At 36.9% G+C, this 22,137-nt stretch overlaps 1 protein-coding gene and 3 pseudogenes across 1 annotated transcript in view; 2 read left to right on the top strand and 2 right to left on the bottom strand.

The window, feature by feature from the left end:
• Positions 1–21,831, bottom strand: part of RAB40C (RAB40C, member RAS oncogene family) — an 80,577-nt gene extending 58,746 nt beyond the window's left edge. Inside the window, exons 1-2 of the mRNA XM_074197059.1 lie at positions 21,598–21,831; positions 20,692–21,083 (exon numbers count right to left, since the gene is read on the bottom strand). Of these exons, the coding sequence (XP_074053160.1) occupies positions 20,692–20,845 (154 nt within the window). The 5' untranslated portion in view covers positions 20,846–21,083; positions 21,598–21,831. The remainder of the gene's footprint in view (positions 1–20,691; positions 21,084–21,597) is intronic.
• On the top strand, positions 2,523–3,765 carry LOC141495068 (large ribosomal subunit protein uL22m pseudogene; annotated as a pseudogene).
• Positions 7,024–7,387, top strand: LOC141495573 (large ribosomal subunit protein P1 pseudogene; annotated as a pseudogene).
• Positions 12,080–20,292, bottom strand: LOC141495067 (broad substrate specificity ATP-binding cassette transporter ABCG2-like; annotated as a pseudogene).
• Positions 21,832–22,137: the final 306 nt, after the last annotated feature.

The following is a 22,137-nucleotide window of genomic DNA, read 5'->3' as shown; positions in this document are numbered from 1 at the left end:
CTAGGATATCCTAAAAGTTAGTGGAGAAATATACAATGGATGTGAACAGGTTTCAATATATTACAAAAAAAAATTCACAAAGCAATACTTAATTAACAAGAAATTACTAGGGGAAAGTCATCACAGAAATATATGAGCTGGGCAAAAGAGGCAATTACATGGAGGATTTGGGGGATAAGTAAAGGTCATATTCCATTGGTATTCAAAAATGTCTAGATAATTTGAGCAAAATCTTCAACATATTAAGTAGATTCCTGTGATGTTCTTATGGGAGGGCATGGCTAAGAGTTAGAATGGGTTATAATTTGCTTCACTGGAATACCTATATTTATGAAATCAGAGATCCATCGGAGTATTAAAGCATATAAACTATTAATAGTGATTAGCAGAAAATGTGGTAGGATACATAATTCAAAGAAAGAATGACACATATCTTTAAGTAAATAAAGTTAGTGGTGTCCTAACAATGTTATGCCTTTTCAATTATGTTAACCAAAAATGACCTACTGAAAAAAAAAGTATTCAATTCCTGACTTAGGACAAGTGAATTATTTTTCATCTTTTGGAAAGGGTCATTATACTGACATTAAATGTCTTGAAATCGAGTGGCTAGGTGGCACAGTAGATAGAGCACCGGCCCTGGAGTCAGGAGTACCTGAGTTCAAATCTGGCCTCAGACACAATAATTACCTAGCTGTGTGGCCTTGGGCAAGCCACTTAACCCCATTTGCCTTGCAAAAAAAAAAAAAAACAACTACCAAATAAAATAAAATAAATGTCTTCAAATAATGCTCAAAATATTACTCTTGTACTTCTCACTTAAAACTCTAAGAAATCTAATTAAGATGAAGATAATGCTATATCAATCCTTATAAAATTTCTTACCTTTGAGAAGACAGCTAGTATTTGCACCTTTTCTAAATTGGAGATTTTGTGTCACTAAAAAACTGAAATTATCAACTGGTGATCACTGACATTTGCAAATAACTCTTTTTTTCCCAATATTTTTAGTATCAACATGGTCATCTTTTCTACAGTAGTTTAAGATTTATAAATTTTTTTAAAAAGTGCATTTCCATGCAAATTAAAGCATTTCTGAGGTACCACCTCACACCTCTCAGACTGGCCAATATGATCAGAAAGGAAAATGATCAATGTTGGAAGGGATACAGGAAATCTGGGAAAGTAATACTTTGGGTTTTTTGTTTTGTTTTGTTTTGTTTTAGGTTTTTGCAAGGCGATGGGGTTAAGTGGCTTGCCCAAGGCCACACAGCTAGGTAATTATTAAGTGTCTGAGGCCAGATTTGAACTCAGGTACTCCTGACTCCAGGGCCAGTGCTCTATCCACTGAGCCACCTAGCCGCCCCTACACTAATACATTATTGATGGAGCTGCGAACTCATCCAACCTTTCTGGAGAGCAATTTGGAATTAAGCTCAAAGGGCAATAAAAATATGCATACCCTTTGATCCAGCAATACCACTACTGGTCTACACTCTGAAGAGATCTTGAAGAATGGTAAGAACATCACTTGCACAAAATCTGCCTGGCCTCTCCGTGTACCTTCCATATACTGTCCTTTATTCTGTGGATTCCAGTAGAAATAGTCTAGTCCATTTCTATTCCTTCAAATGTTTGAGGACAACCACACTGTTTCCCTAAGTCATCTCTTCTTCATGCTAAATGTCCCTACATCCTTTAACTAAAATTCATGTGAAATTCTCTTAACATTTCACCACCCTGACTGCACCTCCTGTTGACTTTCTTCTCACCAGCCTGAGAAGCTTTAGAATTATTTCCCAATGTCTCTGGTTTGACCCAACAACTTTTTAAATTTAATATTTATTTATTCTCCTTTTGTACAAATAATGTTTTTATACATTAATAAAATATTCTTGTTTAAGAGTAACAAAATAACCCCTCCCCCCAAAAAAATAGACTCACTTGAGAGATAAAGGGGAGAGAAAAAAATTAAAATAAAAACTAAAAAAAAAAAAATAGTAATAATTGTAGGTATGGCCAGGTGCTGCAATGGGCAGAGCACCAGCCCTAGACCCAGGAGCATCCGAGCCCAAATCTGACCCCGTACACCCAACAATCACCCAGCTATGTGACATGTAAGCCACCCCAACCCCACTGCCCTGCAAAAACCAAAAAAAGAAAAAGAAATACCCAAAATAAAATAAAATAATAATAGTAGGGGTGGCTGGGTGGTGGACAGAGCACTGGCCCTTGAGCCAGGAGCACCCAGGTCCAAATCTGGCCTCAGACACCCAACTACTTTTTAATACAAATGCTCTGTGTCAGATTATATATAATCAAAATTACTGATAATTAAAGAGCAATGGAAGGGTTGTATGGGTAAGGGAAGCAAAAAGCTGCAGCATATTTCTAATAATAGCCTATGCTGAAGAAGTGATATATGAAATAAGAAATAGTGGATAAGACGGTAAGCCAATAATGTAATGAATGAAGGGTAAGAAATGGACAGCCAGGTGACCACTGTAGAGCAAAGTGTAAAGATGGTGGCTACCTTGTTGAGAAACTTAGGTTTGGTTTGGCTGAAGGGTCTGAGGAGTCTCAGGGCTTATGGTTTGGGGACACTCTCATCACAAAATGTTTTGCCTTTGTCACCTATTTACATAAGTGCTTCTCCTGACATCTCAAGAAAATGGGAGAAGAAAAATAAAATAATTTATCCTCCACAGCTTCCAGGAGAGCCTTGGAGACCTACAGAAATATATTGCTGTCAAAGACAAATAAAATACAGCAACGACAAGATGTGGTACTTAGCAAAATTGACAAGAGGAAGGTCCATTGGCCAGGCCTTGGCTCAAATGGAGTTCAGTAACCAGGAGAGGGGAGCAAAAATAATTAAAGAGGTTTTCTTAGAGGCACAAGACATGGCAGTGAGAGATTACAATGTAGAGTTCGGATCCACCTGAATCCACCTCTGGACGAGGCCAGAGCTTGAAATGCATCTGGCTACCATGGCCAAGGTTTCTCCGGCATTACGGAGGCCTACTGTCATTACTTTGTGAAACTGGTAGAAGGACCCCTTCCTTCTCCTGAGCAGCCAAAGACAAGCTAAGTCCATGCTAAAGAGTATGTTCAGGAGCTTCAGAATTGAACCATCATTCATTCATTCATTCATTCATTCATTCATTCACTCATTGTGATGAGATCAAACCTCACTGTGTATATTTTCCTATTTTTCTCAAAAATGTAAATAAAAAAAGACCAAAAAAAAAAGGACAGCCAGAATGTAGTCTCCACCAAATGCAAAAATAGCTCAAAGAAGACATTCAAAATAATGGGCAGATTTGCCCCCCAAAATGAAAAGAACACAAAGGAGTACAGATCAAAGGTCCAGAATATTACAACCTCCTCATTTTACAGATGAAGAAATCGAGGACCTACTAACTTGGTCATATAAATAATACATATCAGAGGTGAGTTTTGAATTCAAGTTCATGAATGCTTTCCTCTACACTACAATGCTTCCCATTGGTTGTAGTCAAGTACTAAGTCATCACAATTATCCAATTAATGCAATTATCCAGAAACAGAAATCAAGAAACAAACAAAAATGCCTCTGAGCAACTCTCTAAAGTTCATGTACTAAAATTTACATTCATTACTCATAGTAAAGTCCTAAAACCCTTCATTTAAGAGACTAATTTGCTCTTATTTTAGACAATTCTAACAGATGTGGTTATCTGGAATAAATATCAGAAGAATAAAAACTGCAAATTAGAGAAGTGAGACTGCTAAAAGCAGGCTCCCCAACAACAGTAAGAAATGTCAGCTGACAATGAGGGTGACAAAGTATTAAAAGCAAATCACCCAAATATAAATATACATTTGCTTTTTAAAGAGGCTTTGGAGTCTTAAATAATGACAGTTTAACAGCCATTCCTTAAGGAATGTGAGGACTATATGAGTTTAACTCTGATATGATAAATCTAAGGGGAACGAAATTTTAATTCAATCTATAAAAAGACTGAGTTGTACTGTTATTCCAGTGAGATGGTAAGTGGTGACCTGAGAGAACTAAGAAGGGAAAATCAGCAGAAATTTTTCCTTAGAGAAATGTTTTAAATCTTATCTTGTGAAGAAATTTATAGGGAATTTTTCTGAGGCATTCAAGAGTAGTTTGAAAATGTTGACTATGCTTCTTGGTGAGTTACCAAAGCCACAGCTGGAGAGAATCTATGAGAGGACAGAGAGAATTGAAATTTTTTTCTCTGTATATTCTGAAAGAATATACCTTAGACTAGATAATTTCTAAGATTTCTTCAAGTTCTTAAAAATTTTTATTCTGGGGCGGCTAGGTGGCGCAGTGGATAAAGCACCGGCCCTAGAGTCAGGAGTACCTGAGTTCAAATCCAGCCTCAGACACTTAATAATTACCTAGCTGTGTGGCCTCAGGCAAGCCACTCAACCCCATTTGCCTTGCAAAAAAAAAAACCCCTAAAAAAAATGTTATTCTGATCTGCCTTCCTCAGTGTGACTGTGAAGGTGACAAATGAGGTAATAAATAGAAAAACATATTACCTACCTCTACCATACAATTTTACAAATTATAAGTGCCATAGAAGTATACTGTTATAACCCTATGTCTATTCAGCATATTAGTTCTTTTCACTCATTTGAGCAAAGGAGAGAAATACAATATTTATTATTATGAAAAAAATCAGAGTGATATAAATTAATCATAAAGCAACAAGAAATTAATTCCAAAGCAAGTAAAACGAGAAAGTCTGCTGGTATAAATGGTTAACCTTGATCTAGGAGGCTTTAAACTCTTATTCTATCTTCTAGATCACCTGACAGTCAATCTGAATTGAATACAAAAACTACTTCCAACCCCCCTTCCCAAAACACCTATCCACACTATCACCCAATAAGATGTCAAATTCCCTCCAACTACCAAGATACATGATTTAGTATTTTTTAAAAAATCTGCTTATCATTTGTCACTAAACTTATTTTCTCATTTGTAAAATAAAGGGTTTGGAAGTCCTTCCAGTTCTAAATCTATGCTCCTATGATCTAATAAGTCATAAAATTAAAATGACATTTAAATGGAGAATCTTATTTACACAAAAATCTACAGAGCTGTACAATCCCTATTGAAATAATTTTGTTCTGAAGTTCAGGATCTTTTTGAATAGTTATTGAATAAGGTATGGGAAAGCTAAGCTTCTGATCCAATTTAAGAGTTCTTTCTACTACATGAAAAATTAAATTTTCAATCAAAATCCCTCAGGGATGCTATAGAAGGATTTTCACTATGAAAGAGGCTAATTCAGATTATCTTTAGGGTTCTTTCTAGATCTAAAATTCATTACTGGTCTGATAGCAGAGAGACTAGGGACTATGAGAGCAGTTAAGAGGCTGTTGCCATCATAAGGTGAAGACATGGACTAAGTTGCTGGCTGTGGGCAGAAAGGCATTGCAAAATAAGAGTAAACAGTCAGTTAATTGCACTATTATTGGCTAACTGAACAAATCATTTTTAAAAAGAATTATGAAAGACAGATTGGAACATATCAGTAAGAAATCAGTAGATGGGGGCGGCTAGGTGGTGTAGTGGATAAAGCACTGGCCTTGGAGTCAGGAGTACCTGGGTTCAAATCTGGTCTCAGACACTTAATAATTACCTAGCTGTGTGACCTTGGGCAAGCCACTTAACCCCATTTGCCTTGCAAAAACCTAAAAACAAACAAACAAACAAAACAACAACAACAACAAAGAAATCAGTAGATGGTGGGGGAAGGATGTCTGGCTCTGACTAGTTTTTCCATCCCCACCTCCCCACTCCTGTATAATTCTAGACTTAAGAGAAAAATATCAATAAATGTGAATGTTAACCTTAAGAAAAAAAAAAGAAACCAGTAGATAGCATTAAGCTAAAAAAGTAGCTCTTGGAAGACCATCTTCTGAGTTACAAACAGCAAAGAAAATAAGATCATTATCTAACAACTCTAAACTGGTTACTATGGATAAATACTCATAGGTCCAGTAAAAAGTCAGTCAATGACTAACATTTAATTGGGCATTCAGTATGCTTAAAGCTTGTTTTAGATGATGTGAACTTGTATCAACTCTGTCCTTACTGAGATGATAATATAGTGGGAGAAAAACAGAAAAATTTCAAATAAAAACCACAATGAAATTACATTAAGAGAAAAAATGTACAATAAATTACAACTATAAAGACACAAATCATTGTAGCAAAGAAGTTGTTAGTGTGACTGAGTGATTAGTACCAAATACACTTTAAAGAAAGATTTCTTCAAAGAGATGAGGTGGTTCAAGGAAAAAAAAATGAAGATCAATTTTAATATTCTGAAAAATTGCCAAAACTGTTGTAGGTGAGGTTCAGCCCACAAACATTAATTCACAAAAATTCTCTTCACACCACAGTCTTCATTAATCTTGTACAAAATAGTAAAAGTAGTCATCTTCCTGCTGCTTTACCCATTTAAACTTATTGCTTACCAATTCACTAAACTAAGAAGGCATGTCTTATTAGAGCAAATTAATTCCCACATAAGTGAAAAAAAGTAGAGCCGTCTATTTCTATTTCTATTTGGCTTTGGGCATGATTGCTTTCAATGTACCTTGAAGTCAACTGCCTCCAATAGGGACATTCAACAAGTCTTTGACTTGTCATTGACTAAGGCAGCAATAAAATCTAAGCAAAATAAAAGCAAGTAACAGGGTTTCTGGACAACTTGAGCTCTACAAACTCAAGTTATGAACCAAGCAATTATATCTTCTACATACTTGAGAATCAAACATTTGATCAATACAATGCTTGTAAAAATTAGAATTTGTCCTTATATACTCAACTTTGTCCAAAGAAGAATGCTTGAGCAATGAAAAATAGGCAAAGAAATAAACATTTAATTTAACCCTCTCCTCAGTTGTTTGTAAGGTGCTCAGTTCTTCTTCCGAAGCTAAGGCCGTGTTGAGGTGACTCCACTTCAGCTGGCAGCTAGCACCACTACAGAAATGGCTGTGTCCGAGCTCTCCTACATCTACTCCGCCCTCATCCTTCACGACTACGAAGTTACGGTCACAGAAGATAAAATTAACGCCCTCATTAAAGCAGCAGGTGTGAATGTTGAACCATTCTGTCCTGGATTATTTGCAAAGGCTCTGTCTAATGTCAGTATTGGAAGTCTCATCTGCAATGTAGGAGTTGATGGACCTGCCCCAGTAGCTGGTGGAGCTGCCCCTGCTGGAGGTGCTGCTCCTGCTAGTGCAGCTGCCCCAGGTGAGGAGAAGAAAGAAGCAAAAAAAGAAGAATCCGAGGAGTCTGATGATGACATGGGTTTTGGTCTGTTTGACTAAATATTTCTTGTAACATTAAATAAAGGGCTTAATTCAACTAAAAAATGTAAAAAAAATAAGCATTTATCAAGAACTTACTATATGTGCCACCTTGTTTTTGTGATTTGTCCTTCATTCTTAAAGACGACTATGACACATCAGGGTGGTGTTGCCAATGACAAGCATGTGAACTGGATTTGAGTGAGGGGTGCTCTCTAAGTCACCAACCTCATTTTCTTCTCTGGAGTCAACTGGGTCCAATGATCAAGGATGAATCAGGATAACTAGAGACGGTAGATGTGAGGCAATCAGTGCCCAAGCTTATATAGCCAGTATGTGTCAGACGTCTGAAGCTGGACTTGTACTCCTATGTGCCTTATATTCTGCCTTTTGAACACAATTCTTTCCCCCCAATCTCCAACCTCACTGTAGATTTCAGATTGGAAGCAATGCTCTTTTTATCCAGTAAGAGTCCTATTTTAACCCAAGGCAGGGTCTGAGTACTAGAAAGGACTCTGGTCAAAAAGAAAAAAAGCAGACCCATTCTCAATCACTGGCATCATCATCATCATCATCATCATCACCATCATCATCAACGACAACAATAGGTAACACAGCACTTTTACTCTGAGCCAGGCACTGTGCTAAGCACTTTACAATGATTATCACATTTGACCCTTAACAACCGTGGAGGGAGATGCTCCTATGATCTTCATTTTACAGATAAGAAAACTGAGACAAAACAAAGGTTACTTGACTGGACTAAGGCCATATAGTTAGTATCTGAGGTGACATTTGAATTGGTCTTCCTGACTCCCAAGTCCAGTGCTCTATCCACTGCACTCCCTAGCTGCCTCTCAAGTCATAAGGCACCTCTTTGTATTTACAAGAAAAATGACTAGAGAAAAAAATGAATTAAAAAGATCAAAACATGGCATACTGCAACAGAAATCTAAAAAAAGAGCATTTATCAGTCCTACTGATTCACTGAAATGAAAATACAGAAAAATAAAAAACTCTCAATAGATGCATAAGTCTTTAAAAAAGCAACCATTCTTATTAAAAATATTAGAAAGCATAGGAATAAATGGAGCATACCTTAAAATGACAAGTAATATTTACCTAAAACCATTAGGAAGCATTATGTGCAATGGGGATAAGCCAGAAACCCTCCCAATACAATCAGAGGTGAAGCAAGAATGCCCATTATCATCTCTAATATTTAATGATAGGAATCATTATAAAATTTAATGACAGAAATCATAAAATTCAATGATGGAAATGATAGCTATATTAATGAGAAGGAAAATTAAAGGAATCAGAAAAGGCAATAAGAAAACAAAATTATCACTCTGCAGATGATAAGATGTTTTAGGAAGAAAATTCTAGTGAATAAACTAAAAAACAACTTGAAATTAACAACTTTAGCAAAGTTGCAGGACATAAAATAAACTTACATAAATTACTAGCATTTCTATATACTACCAATGAAGTCCAACAGTAAGAGTTAGAAATAGAAATGCCATTTAAAATAACAGTAGACAATACAAAATACTTGGAAGTCTATCTGCCAACACAAACCCAGAAACTATACGAACAATACTATAAAACACTTTCACAAAAATAAAGTCAGATCTGAACAACGGGAAAATATTAATGAGCCAATATAATAAAAAGGAAAATTTTACTAACTTAATCTATTAAGCACCATACAAAACTATCAAAAATTATTTTACAAAACTAGAAAAAACAATAAAATTCATTTGGAAAAAATATATGCAGCAATAATTATCAAAAGAATCTGGTAGGGGCCGCTAGGCGGCACAGTAGATAGAGTGTGGGCCTTGGAGTCAGGAGGACCTGAGTTCAATTCTAGCCTCAGACACTTAATAATTACCTAGCTGTGTGGCCTTGGGCAAGCCACTTAACCCTATTTGCCTTGCAAAAACCTAATAAATAAATAAATGAATGAATGAATGAATCTGGTAGTGGTTAAGAAAGAGAAGTGGATCAGTAACATAGATTAGGTACAAATTACATTTTAGTAAATGACCATCGTAATCTAGATGATTCTTCAGTAATCTAGTTAACAAAGAACCAAGTTTTCCACAAAAACTCATTATTTGACAAAAAATGCTGAGAAAACTCAACAGTATGGTAGAAACCAGATATAGACTAACATCTCATACCATGTATACTAAGATAAGGTCAAAACGGGTACTTGATTTACAATTATTTTAGCAAATTAAGAAAAGTATAAAAATAGTTAATCAGATTTATGGGTAAGGAAAGAATTTTAAGATCAAAGAAAATACAGGAAGCATTACAAAATGTAAAATACTTTTGATTATATAAAATTAATAAGTTTTTGCACAAACAAAACTAATGCAACCAAAATTATAAGGAAAGCAGAAAACTGGGAGAAATTTTGCAATAATTATCTCTGATAAAGGCCTCATTTCTCAAATATATATGGAAAACTGAGTCAAATTTATAAAAATACAAGTCATCCCCCAATTGATAAACAGTCAAAGGAAATGAACAGGCAGTTTTTAAAGAATCAAATATTTTTATAGTCATGAAAAATGCTCTACATCACTATTAACAACTTTGAATATTACCTCACATCAATCAGACTGGCTAATATCACAAAAAGGGAAATTGTTCTATTACAATTAGAAAAGATTATATTTTAAAATAGAAGTATATCTATTTAATAGGAAGCTCAAAGAATATTACCTTGGTTTAAAAACTGATCCAACTTTGTTTTTTTTGCAAGGCAATGGGATTAAGTGGCTTGCCCAAGGCCACACAGCTAGGTAATTATAAGTGTCTGAGGCCAGATTTGAACTCAGGTATGCATTCCTCACTCCAGGGCCGGTGCTCTATCCACTGCGCCACCTAGATGCCCCATGATCCAACTTTCTGAAGAGGAATTTGGAACTATGCTCAAAAGGCAATAACACTGTGCATAGCCTCTAATTCAGTAATACTGTTATTCAAGGTCTGTATCCCAAAGAGATTATACTAAACAAGTATCCTAAAAGGGAAAAACACATGCCTGTATAAGTATTTAAAGCAGCTCTCTGTGTACTTGAAAAAGATTTGGAAAATAAGGGAAGCCCATCAATTGGGGAATGGTTGAACAAATTTTGGTATATAAATATGGAGTACATTGTTCTGTAAAATTCATGAGCAGAAGGACTTCAGAAAAGTCTGGGAAAACTTGCATGAACTAATGTTGAGTGAAGGGAGAACCAGGAGAACACTGCACACGTTAACAAATCAAATAAGATGGACTTAGCTCCTCTCAGCACTTCAGCAGATCAAGGACAATTCTAAAAGATTTGTATTGGAAAATGTCATCCATATCCAGAGGAAAAACTTTGATTTAGTCTGAATATAGAGTAAAGCATTCTAGTTTCACTTTTTAAACATGTTTAAACTTTTTTAAAAGCTTTTTTATTTATTTTTCTTTTTCTCATGTCTTTTTCCCTGTTCTGAGTTTTCTTTCACAACATGACTAATATGGAAATATGTTAAACATGATTGTACATGTACAAACTATATCAGATTACTCAATGCCAAGGGAAGATGTGAGGGAGTAGAAAAATGTGGAACTCAAAAGCTTACAAAAGATGAATGTTAAAAACTATCTTTACATGTAATTGGAAAAAATAAAATAAAAAAGTTGAAAACTATCTCTACAGAAAATTGGGGAAAAAAACACTTAAAAAGAATGCTATTTATGAGTTCATCTTGTATCATAAAACTGCAGTTTAATTCTTTCCTATCCTCTTCCTTTCAATTGCTAAAATTTCTAACACAATGTCAAAGAGAAATGATAAAAATGGACACTGCTTTTAGTGGGAATATTTCTAATGCCAGCCAATGACAATATTATGATGGTTCTGGAACTATGAATGCATTTGGATTTATCAATGAACTTTTGGGCAACTACTGGTGTGAACTGCTTTTTCTATGTTGATAGTTTTTCTGATACTGAACAAAACTTACATAAGTCTTCTTGGTCACAATATACATTTTTTTTCCATGTGTAGTTATATGCTGTGAACTAATGTTGCATTTAGTATTTTTCATTCATTCAAACCAAGTCTGTATGGTAAACTGAAGAAAGGATTAGTCTTGGAATCACAAACACCAGGATTCACGACTTGTTGGAGATAGAAGTAAATTACCCACAAGCTAACTAAAACTATAAATCACAAAGGAGTTGAAGAGCTATACTCATAGGAGGAGTTTTCACCCCAGAAAAATCTTAGGTCCAATCAAAAAATACTAGGAAAATTTGTCTTTAATTCTTTTTTTATTTTTAGTGTTATCTTTGCTAAGGTTTTTTTTTTTTTGCAAGGCAAACGGGGTTAAGTGGCTTGCCCAAGGCCACACAGCTAGGTAATTACTAAGTGTCTGAAACTGGATTTGAAACCAGGTGCTCCTGACTCCAGGGCCAGTGCTTTATCCACTACGCCACCTATCTGCCCCTTTGCTAAGGTTTTAAAATGAATATTTTGTTTTCTTCACAGAAGGTATGGGAGGGTGTTACATTTCTCTATATTCAAAATCAGAAGATTTTTTCTTGGAAGATTTGAAAGAATTCATCTGTGATACTGAAATAGCCAGGTTTATTTTTGTGTGAGGGTAGTAACACATTTATGAGTTATTTTATTTCTTCTTTGAAGATTGATCTTTTAAACTATTAATTTTTTGTTCTTAGTTTATTTAAAATTTGTATTTTTTCATCTAGTATATCTCCATGTGTAGCATTTCCTGGTAAGTTTAATTTTGCTTGTCTCTTTCTCATTTAGAATTTTATCATTTTGATATCTTTTCTTCTTTAACTAAATTTTCTATTAGTTTGTCAATTTTATCAACCATTCAAAAATTCTTGTTTTTATTGAAATTAAATTCTTCCTTATTTAATATTTGGTATGTGGATTTAGTTTTGTAAAATTTATTTTTTCTTCTTAATTTTCTTTATAAAGACTGGCATTCTAGGAGGGGAAGACAGAATAATAAAATGAGAAATATAGGTTATAAAAAACAAGAAATACAAAAAAAGATTTTATTTTAAAATTATAATTTTCTTAAATATCTTGTTGTCCCTGATTGTAAATGAAATAACATCTCCTTATGATGACTAAATGTATAACCATTTTGAAAAGAAAATAGCCTGAGAACAGAAGTACTAAAAGAAGACAAAAAAGGATAGCTTAAGTAGCAGAAGAAAGCTCAGAAAGAGAAAGATTCATAAGCAACTTTAATTTTTTGTATATAAAAAATAATTTGCTGATGGCTAAGCAAATTCTTAATAATTTTTTCTATTTTAATAAGTTTATTAAAGGGCAATAATTTTGGTCTGTTGTCATGACAGGTTCAGATAAATAAAACTTAATGTCTCAGGACATGAGTTCCTATTACAGTAGTGCAAATACTTATTACTTATCATTTACTGATCATGCCAGATCGATGAATTAAACACAGTGTCTTTTCCATAAACTTACTGAGTCCATAAACTGAGAAGTATATACAGTATCATTAACTTACATTGCTGTTTCTCTCTGATATTAATATTTTGCAAACATAATTTCTGTAAAAGCTTCATAGCAAACATAAACTGCAGAGATAAAGGTAATCAGTAAAATTAAATCCAATTTAAATGGGAGTAATTCTTCAACAACAAAAATTTAAATAAAGAATATCTTACAGTAATCAAAAATGTTTTGTGAGACTGAATCACATTGTGTTTCACAAAATGTTTTATGAAAACTTCTTCATAAACAACAATTTCAGGTAGGCAATGGTGAGGAAGATGATGATCATGCAGGCCAAGGTAACATGGTTCTGCCACAAAACCCAGTCAGAGAGGTCAATGCCTTGGTTCCTCAAAAAGTCTTCTCCAGAGCATATTGCATATTCACAGGTACTGTTGGGAGTTGTTGCATTGATATTGGGACAAAAGTTTTGGCCCATAAATTCATTATGTTGTAGAGCTGTGTAACCATATTGAGGAATGCTGAAATATTGTAGCCATGAAAGCCAGGGCTCAACAGTTTGGAGGTTGACCAACAACCCTGCAAATATCATCATGAAAACGAATGAGATGGTCATTAAGATATTGGCCACAGACACCACACTCTGACCTGCAGTGATAGCCAGAGCCATAGAAATGGCAGTGTAGGCGACCATCATCAAGGTGAACATCATGATGAAGAAGGCCCCTGCCATCAGTTTCAGTCCTAACGTAAAATAAGTTATGCAAGTGAATATGATGCTGGGCAATACTCTCATGGGTAGCAAATCAGATAACACTTTCGCAAAAAAAATATGAAGACACTCTATAATATCCACCGACATACTCGTGTATAAATAGCTTTTTTTCCCACAACCAAAAGCTCCACTGCAAAGACGCTGCTGAAACACTGGCTGTTGGTCAGGAAAAATAGCACCCCGGCTCTGTTCTGAATTCTAGTAGGACTATTTTTTAGCCCATAGAAAATGGCACCGATGTCCAATCCAAGGAAAGCTGTTATGATTACCTTGCAAGATACACCTTACAAGGTATGGGTACTTCACTCCTAGGTGTGAAGCACTCTTAATAATTTTTTTTAAAAAAAATATTAGCATGATGTGACACTAAACTGATTAACAATATGGTCAAATTTGGGAAGGGAAGAAAGTATAAAACGGGGTTTTTCCTGTAGCAAATAAGAAGGAAAAATATTGATTTCAATTAATGCTTGAAAAATATTACAAGTACAATCAGTGATGATTTTCAAAAACTTTTCAACAAAAATCAAGCTCTCAAGAAAACAAAATGGACACAGGATTTAGACATAAAGAGCAACCAGATAAATATTTTTTAGGTTTTTTTTTTTTAAGTTTTTGCAAGGCCGTGGAGTTAAGTGGCTTGCCCAAGGCCACACAACTAGGTAATTATTAAGTGTCTGAGGCAGGATTTGAACTCAAGTACTCCTTACTCCAGGGCCAGTGCTCTATCCACTGTGCCACCTAGCTGCCCCAATACCAGATAAATTAATAGACCAAAAAATATCCTATCTGATCTATGGAAAAAGGATAAATTTATGACCAAACAAAAATTAGAGCACATTATAAATTGTGAACTGAATGATTTTGACTAAAAAAAAATCAAGCTCTCCCATAACAAAAATATAATTAAGTTTTTAAAGTTATGCATGAAAATTATTAAAAAAAGTCACTCAATAAACCTCTGTAACAAACTTTTTAGAGCAGTATTTTTTGTTGTAGCAAACTATAAACAAAGTGGATATTCATCAGCTAAAAAAAATTATGATCCATTGATGTAATGGACTATTTCACAATGAGAAATGATGAATTCAGAGAAAACTGAGAGCTGTATATGAACCAATGCAAAATGAGGTATAAGTAAACCAGCAGAACAAATTATACAAGAACTACAACATTGTAAAAGAAAATAACTGTGGAAGACTTAATTATTAACAGTGAAATAGACATTCACATGTCTGGAAGACTGTTAATGATTCATGGTACCCACCTTTTGTCAGAAAAATAATGAATTAGAAGTACAGAACCAGACAAGTTTTCAGGTTTTTTTCCCCTATATTTATTATAAAGGATTGAATTTTTTATGAAGGATAAAGTTGTACTTGGGATTTGGAAGAAAAATTGTTATTGTTGAATCATTTTCACTCATGTCCAACTCTCTGCAACCCCATTTAGGGTTTTCTTGGCAAAGATACTGGAGTGGTTTGCCCTTTCCTCTTCCAGTTCAGAAAACTGAAGCAAATAGGTTAAATGACTTCTACAGGGTCATACCACAAGAGCTGAGGTCAAACCTGAACTTAGGTCTTCCTAATCCCTAAGCCTGGGTGCTCTATGTGGTAGAAAATGAAAATAAAATTATAATTGTATTCCCCAAGGGGGGAAAAAGACCCATACGGACAAAAATATTTATAGCAGCTGAGTTTGAATCTCATCTCAGATACTAACAATTTGTGACCCTAGATAAGTCATTTACCTTCTTTCAGCATAAGGGCAAAGTGGCAAAGTGATTGTGCAGGCTCTGGACTTTGAAGCAGCCTGACTTCACAAACAAAAATTACAATAGGGGAGTTTTTGAGAGAGAGAGAGAATGTGTGTGTGTGTGTGTGTGTGTGTGTGTGTTTTGGCATACTGGAATGAAAAATAACTCTATTCTGTTGAATTGGCTCCCTTGGTTTCTTTTTCTTATGTCACTTTATAAGCAAGTCCCACAAAAAACTTTATTCTCCAATCTCAGCTAGATATTAAATCCCTATGTACACTGTCATTGCTTCAGATTCTAAAAAGGACGATCAAAGTGACTCATGAATTTGTGAAGCAGATCAAAACATACTCGAATACCTGCCTGGCTGAATGAACAAGATAGACAAGGTTGAATTTATAAAAGTTACGTGACTAAAGAATTGGTTTCAGAGAACAATACTTAACAGAGTGTTTGCCACACCTTTCAAAGAAGTCAAGAACCTTCAAGGTTGCCTTTTGCTCCCTGGGAAAGTGGGCATAGTGTATGTTTACACACCAAAAGAAGAAATCTAGAAACAGGCTCTGAGCTTTCTTGCCCACTCACACTTTTTTTTTCTTTTTTCATTTATTTAAGGCAATGGGATTAAGGGAATTGCCCAAGGTCATACAGTCAGGCAATTATTAAATGTCTGAGGCTGGATTTGAACTCAGGTCCTCCTGACTACAGGGCTGGTGCTCTATTCATTGTGCCACCTAGCTGCCCTCCTGTTCACTCTTAACTGGGTGGCAGCAGTGAGGCAATTAAGGTAACAGAACGTATTCAAGGGCACAGAATAAATCTTTGAAGTTGGATATTCTTTGGCAGAACTTCAGGTTCTTTATTCCAGAATTTTCTACAATTTCGTAACTGTTCCTAAGACAATACAACACACTACAATACACTATAATGATACTTCAATTCTCAGATTGAGAGAAATTTAGCTCACAAATCTATGATAACAGTGAGTTGACAATTACATAATTTTAATACTTTTGCTGAGAAGCTTTAATAACTTACTACTGGCACTAAAACTTTTTGGGAATCCCAGTATAACACTTTAAAGTTGAAAAATCAGGGCAGCTAGGTGGCACAGTGGAGGCCCTGGAGTCAGGAGTACCTGAGTTCAAATTGGACCTCAGACACTTAATAATTACTTAGCTGTGTAGCCTTGGGCAAGTCACAACTCCATTGCCTTGCAAAATAAAAAAAAAAGTTGAAAAATCAATCACTATATTCATTTCATTTCTACCTCAAAACAATCCTATTCTGATTCTATCACAAGCTTTTTATTTTACATAAAAATAAAACTGAAGCTTAGGGCTATTGGCGGGGAGGGGGCAAGGCAATGGGGTTAAGTGGTTTGCCTAAGACCACACAGCTAATTATTAAGTGTCTGAGGTCGGATCTGAACTCCGGTACTCCTGACTCCAGGGCTGGTGCTTAGAGGTATTTAAATGACTTGCTGAGGGTCACAAACTATTGTTATTAAGCAATTTATACCACAACATAGGATCTCTTCAAATGATGGGAAAAGAAATACACATAATTCTGAATAAACTCTCACCCCCATTCAGTTCTTCAGTCAATGCATAAAGGAGAGAAAGCAACATAAACAAGGATCATATTAATAAGGTAACATGGAAATAAGGTTTCCTAGAAAATAAATGTATTGGTACAAATAAGTCATGCCTTAATGACTATACTCCTACATAGAATCTCTTTGAAAGACTACACATACACAGAAAAATATCAATTATTAGTGGTTCTCAGGTTTTCTACAAGACTAATTTGAGAAAAAGGTGCAGTCTATAGTCACACCAATATGGTCACACCTCCCTCTAAGGCAGCTGCCAGTCATCTTGGGTGGAACCTTGAAAATTAAGACTGTTTGCATGCTTCCAGACAGCTAAAATGGTAACAAATATACAGAGCAGACATCCTTATAAATACTGGAATACAGCTAACCTAAGTCTTCTATTTTTCCAAAGAAATGCTTAATTGGTGGCAAACAGTAGTGCCGGTTGCTCCATCCAATATTTTTTAACCCAAATCAGTGGAGTCCACAGTATAAAGATCTGTCTCCATGACATATCTGTTTTTTTTCCTGCTATGTGCCAAGAAGGAGACCAACATTCAAGAGTAACATATGCTACCTGTTCAAAAATAGTCATCAATTCATTGCAACACTGCAGGCTTTTTACCTTTTCTAATATAGGCAACTTTCCAGTTGGGAAATATTAGAAACATTCACTCTTTTTTTAATCTCTTACTATTACCATGGGTAGATCTGTAAATTTTACACAAGATCTTTTCAGTTTAGGGTTTCATAGGAAATGTGGTAATCAGACTTATAACGTAAACAAAAAAAGACAAATGAGGAAGGCTGGATGATTCAAGGAGTAAGAAAAAAACTTATTAGAGGTTTTATTTTCTAGTTAGTTACTTCTATGGCTAGAGCATATGGCCAATGAAATTAAGATCGAGGGTCTTATTCCTAAAAGAATAAATTAAAAAGGAATAAAATATATTGCAGGGAAGATTCATGTGCAGCTCTTAGATTTTTTTTTAAGCTCTTAGATTTTAAATATTCTAAGATTCTATTATCTCTACTCCATAGCCAAAAAGAAAACTCCCTTGGATACCTGTCTTAGAAGTGAACAAATCATTGACTTCATAGACCCTGATCAATATGAATAGTACAAAAAGTACAATTCCATCATCATCACTCCTGGAAAAAAAAAATCACTCAAAAGAGAAATCCTACTATTTCAATCAGTAGCATCACCTTTGAACATGAAGAGCATGTCATAAATTTCCATTTTAATTAGTTAACAGTTAATATCATAGACTAAGAATCCCAATTGGGACTCTCCTAAGCTTTCTGAGGAGGTTCTCAGTAATCATAACAGCTCTTCCTTCCACCTAAAAACACAAAACTTGAGCTGATTAAATCAGGAAAAAAAATTGATTTCCCTTCTTATCCTCCAAAGTGTTTCCTCTGGGTTAAATATAAGAGTACATTTTCCAGAGAATCTTCAAGGGAAATTTGTTGCTTCAATCTGCTACTGCACCTATAGCAGAAAGAGGGTTATTTAGTTCCAGTACAATCTCAAGACCTTGATGACTACTAAAATTAAAGAAATGAAGGAGTAGCAGACAACATAATTTGTTATTTGAAATACAACAAATAAGTCAATGCTATAAATGCTCATAGAAGACTGACAAAAACAAACTTTTAAGAAACAAAATAAGAAAAGAGTAGACATGAAAAAGTAGAAATTTTTTCAACAAAACAGTATTTTTAGAAACCACAAAAACCCTGCATTTGGGAAGATTCAATACTGACTTATAAGCTAAATCAATATAATTGCAGTCACTGGAATAATATACCCAACTCCAGGTGTTATTGGTTATTCTGGATTTCACTGAGTATATTAACTGGATTTCACTGAATTTTTTCAAAAACTTAAAATTAAAAGGGAAGACTAGCAGTGATTCAATTATTGAATGTATCCATTCATAAAATTTAGTGCTGGAAGAGACCTAGTCAGAATTCCTCATATGATAACTATGGAAATGGAATCAAGGAGACATTAAGTAATTTTCCTAAATTCAAAGATTCTGACCTATATTCTGATTTGAAATCCTATGTTCTTTCCACCAGATCACATTTTATTGCAAACATTTCCTAGTCTTGAAATCTTGTTTAAAAAAAAAAAAGTGCTAAAAATACCAAGATAGGAAGGCGTTTATTCAAAGCACAGCAGGCTGATTTCCTGAACACTAAGTATTTTCACACCTGATGGGAACAGTTTGCTTGTATCCATCTGTTATCTGTATTAAAAAAAAAATCCCAACAATAACAACAGCATGCTGGCAAGATCGACAACCAGCCACAACCACATCATATGACCTTAACTAATGACTACAATAAGACTATCTCAGAACCTGGGCCACAAACAAATGACTGATGGAAGATGAAATTCCATGATACACACATGCCCCCCTTCACATCTTTCTAACCATTCTATTTTTCTTAAATCACTTCATCCCATCTTTTAGATTCTAGAGGTCCACTGAGCAAGTAGTATATCAAGTTCAATAAAGGTATTTAATAGGAAATTTTAAAATCCACCTTCTGTTACCCCAAAGAATACTTTTTTTTTGTTTTTAGGGTTTTCTTTTTTCAAGGCAATGGGGTTAAGTGGCTTGCCCAAGGCCACATGGCTAGGTAATTAAGTATCTGAGGTCGAATTTGAACTCAGGTACTCCTGACTCCAAGGCCGTTGCTCTATTCACTGTGCCACCTAGCTGCCCCTCCAAAGAATACTTTAAAAAAATTTATACCTCCATATTAAGAGTGAAAGCTTGTAACTGTTATTTTCAATAATGTAATTTGTTCTAGGTTCTAGCTGTATTCAACCTCTCTTCAAGCTTGGGACGTTACTTTAAAATGAAAGAGATTGAAACAGATTTCAAACTGCCATGGATCCCACAACCTTCTTAATAGCACTACATTTAAACTACTTTGAAGGGATGAAGGAAAAAAGCAGGACTAATTGTCAGCTCTTAATTACAGTCTTCAAAACTCTAGTAAACGATCTGTCACTGTTCCCTTTATATAGCTTGATTTCAAAGGAGGCAGACACATTAAGCTTGTATTATGAACAAAAGAAAAGCCATAATACCTTTGGGTCGGACCTACTTTTAGAGGACTGATTATACAAGCTGCCCCGGAGTCTTTTGGAATATCCTATCAATATATTATTTGGTGTACAGCAGGAACCAAATAGTTTTATTGATTTCCTGCTTACATCTCTTACTAGTAAATTTGGAGCAGATAACACTAAAGTAAGAAGTAATTTTCCTGCATCGAAGTCCATTGTGGGAGATAGGTGCATAGTGTTAGTGATGAAGACAAGGCTGTAATTAAATTTAATATACATTAAACACCTATTGTGTATCAAATCTAATGCTTAAGGAGTGAGGCAAGATACGAAGTTTAGGTTAGAATTTTTTGAACTGACCTTTGGGAAAGAAAGGGTTAAAAAAAAACCTCAGGAAGACACCGCTAATTCTAGTCCCCGATGGCTGAAGCGGCTTCCTGGATGGCTACAAAACAAAAACCCAAGCCAAGATGGAGTAGTTTAAACAAACCTTAGAGAAGAAAAAGCTGGAGCTGTAACCTGAGCACAAACTAAATTTATCTGACTGTTTTTATACTCCCTAATTACTACTGCAGTGCAGTTTGACTGATCCTCCCTCCTTCCCCAAGCCCTTACCATTGCTGTAGGCGTAGGGGGATTCGGATGCTCCATCTTGAAGGCTCTCCAGGATTTCTCCCTTTCCAACATCACTGTCTCCAACCAGCAGGAATTTGAGCAGATAATCATAGCTCTTCACAGGGCTGCCCTGGGTCCCCATTCTCCCTCTCATTAGCAAGGAGGCAGGATCTGCATACTAACCATGCAGCCACACTGACACGGGAGCATAAGTTCCGGCTTCCAATCTGGGAGAGACGATCCCCTGAGGGGGTGGTGGTGGTGGTGGTGGTGGTTGTGGTTGTTGGAAGAGTGAGGGTGAAAGTACAAGTCGAGATTCACCCTCTCATTAATAACTCGGCGTCCGGTTCACCTTCCATCATGGATCTTCCCGGTAGAAAGGCTCCTCCATCCTGACATAAAACAAGATGCCAACTTAAGTTATTAAGGTCCTTCACGAAGCACCACCAATACAGGGTGCTTTGCCGCCCCATCCTGGGCGGGAAGATGCTGTTGTCCTGGCTGAGGAGGAAGGGAAAGGGCAAGAGAGGATGAAGCACTTTGGCGGCTCCCTCTCCTAAAAAAAGGGGTCTGTCCCTGGAAGGGCTCCAACAGGACAGGTCTCACACAGAACAAAAACAATCTAGAGCATCTGGGAAGACGCAAGCCGAACCCTTGGGGGGGCCGGACTCACCCTCTTTTCCCTCTCCCCCCCCCCCGTCTCGGGTCTTTGATCCCCCTGGTTTTGGGGGGCCTCTCCTGCCGGATCCGCCTCCCCGATCCATAAAGGAGACAAGCCGGACCGCGGCTCGCTGTGCACCCCCTGCCCACGTCGCGGCTGGGGAGCCCCGCTCCCTGGCCCCCAGGCCCGGGCGCGGGGGGGCCCGCCAGCTGCAGGGGGAGGGGAGGGCCCGGCGGGGCACGCACCTGCTCCTCCTCGGGGGAGCCCCGCCGCCGACGGCGCCGCCTCTTCTCGGGCCCGCGCCGGCTTCCTTCCCTCCCCGGGCGGCCGCCGCCCCAACGCGAGCCCGGGGCCGAGCGCGGGCGGACCGGAGCGGGGGGTCGCCCCCTCACGGCGGGAAAGGCGGCGGGCGTCGGCCCCGGGGGCGCCGGACACCCGGGGAAGGCCGGACCGGGCGACTCCAGGCCGGCTCGGGAGCCGGTGCGAGCGCGGCGAAGGGGCTGTTCCAGGGCCGCCTCGGCTTCCAGCACCCACTGCCACCGAGATCCGCCGCCCCGCCCCCCTCCTCGGTCGGCGCTCGCCCACGGCTCCAGGCTCCACCTTCCGGGACCTCCGATTGGTCGCTCGCCACCCACCCTCCAGGAGCCATTGGCCCACCGATCTTTCCATCACAACCCGCCCGAGTCCGTCCAGCCTACTCAGTAGGCTCCCTCCCTCCACGCATCCACTCTGCAAAGCGACCAACCAGAAACGTGCGACGTTAGGGTAGATTTTTTTTTTTTTTT

Source organism: Macrotis lagotis, chromosome 8 (assembly GCF_037893015.1).
Source record: "Macrotis lagotis isolate mMagLag1 chromosome 8, bilby.v1.9.chrom.fasta, whole genome shotgun sequence".
NCBI classification, from domain to species: Eukaryota; Metazoa; Chordata; class Mammalia; order Peramelemorphia; family Peramelidae; genus Macrotis; species Macrotis lagotis.
The sequence above is the reverse complement of the archived record's forward strand: the minus strand, read 5'-3'. Positions and strand labels throughout refer to the sequence as shown.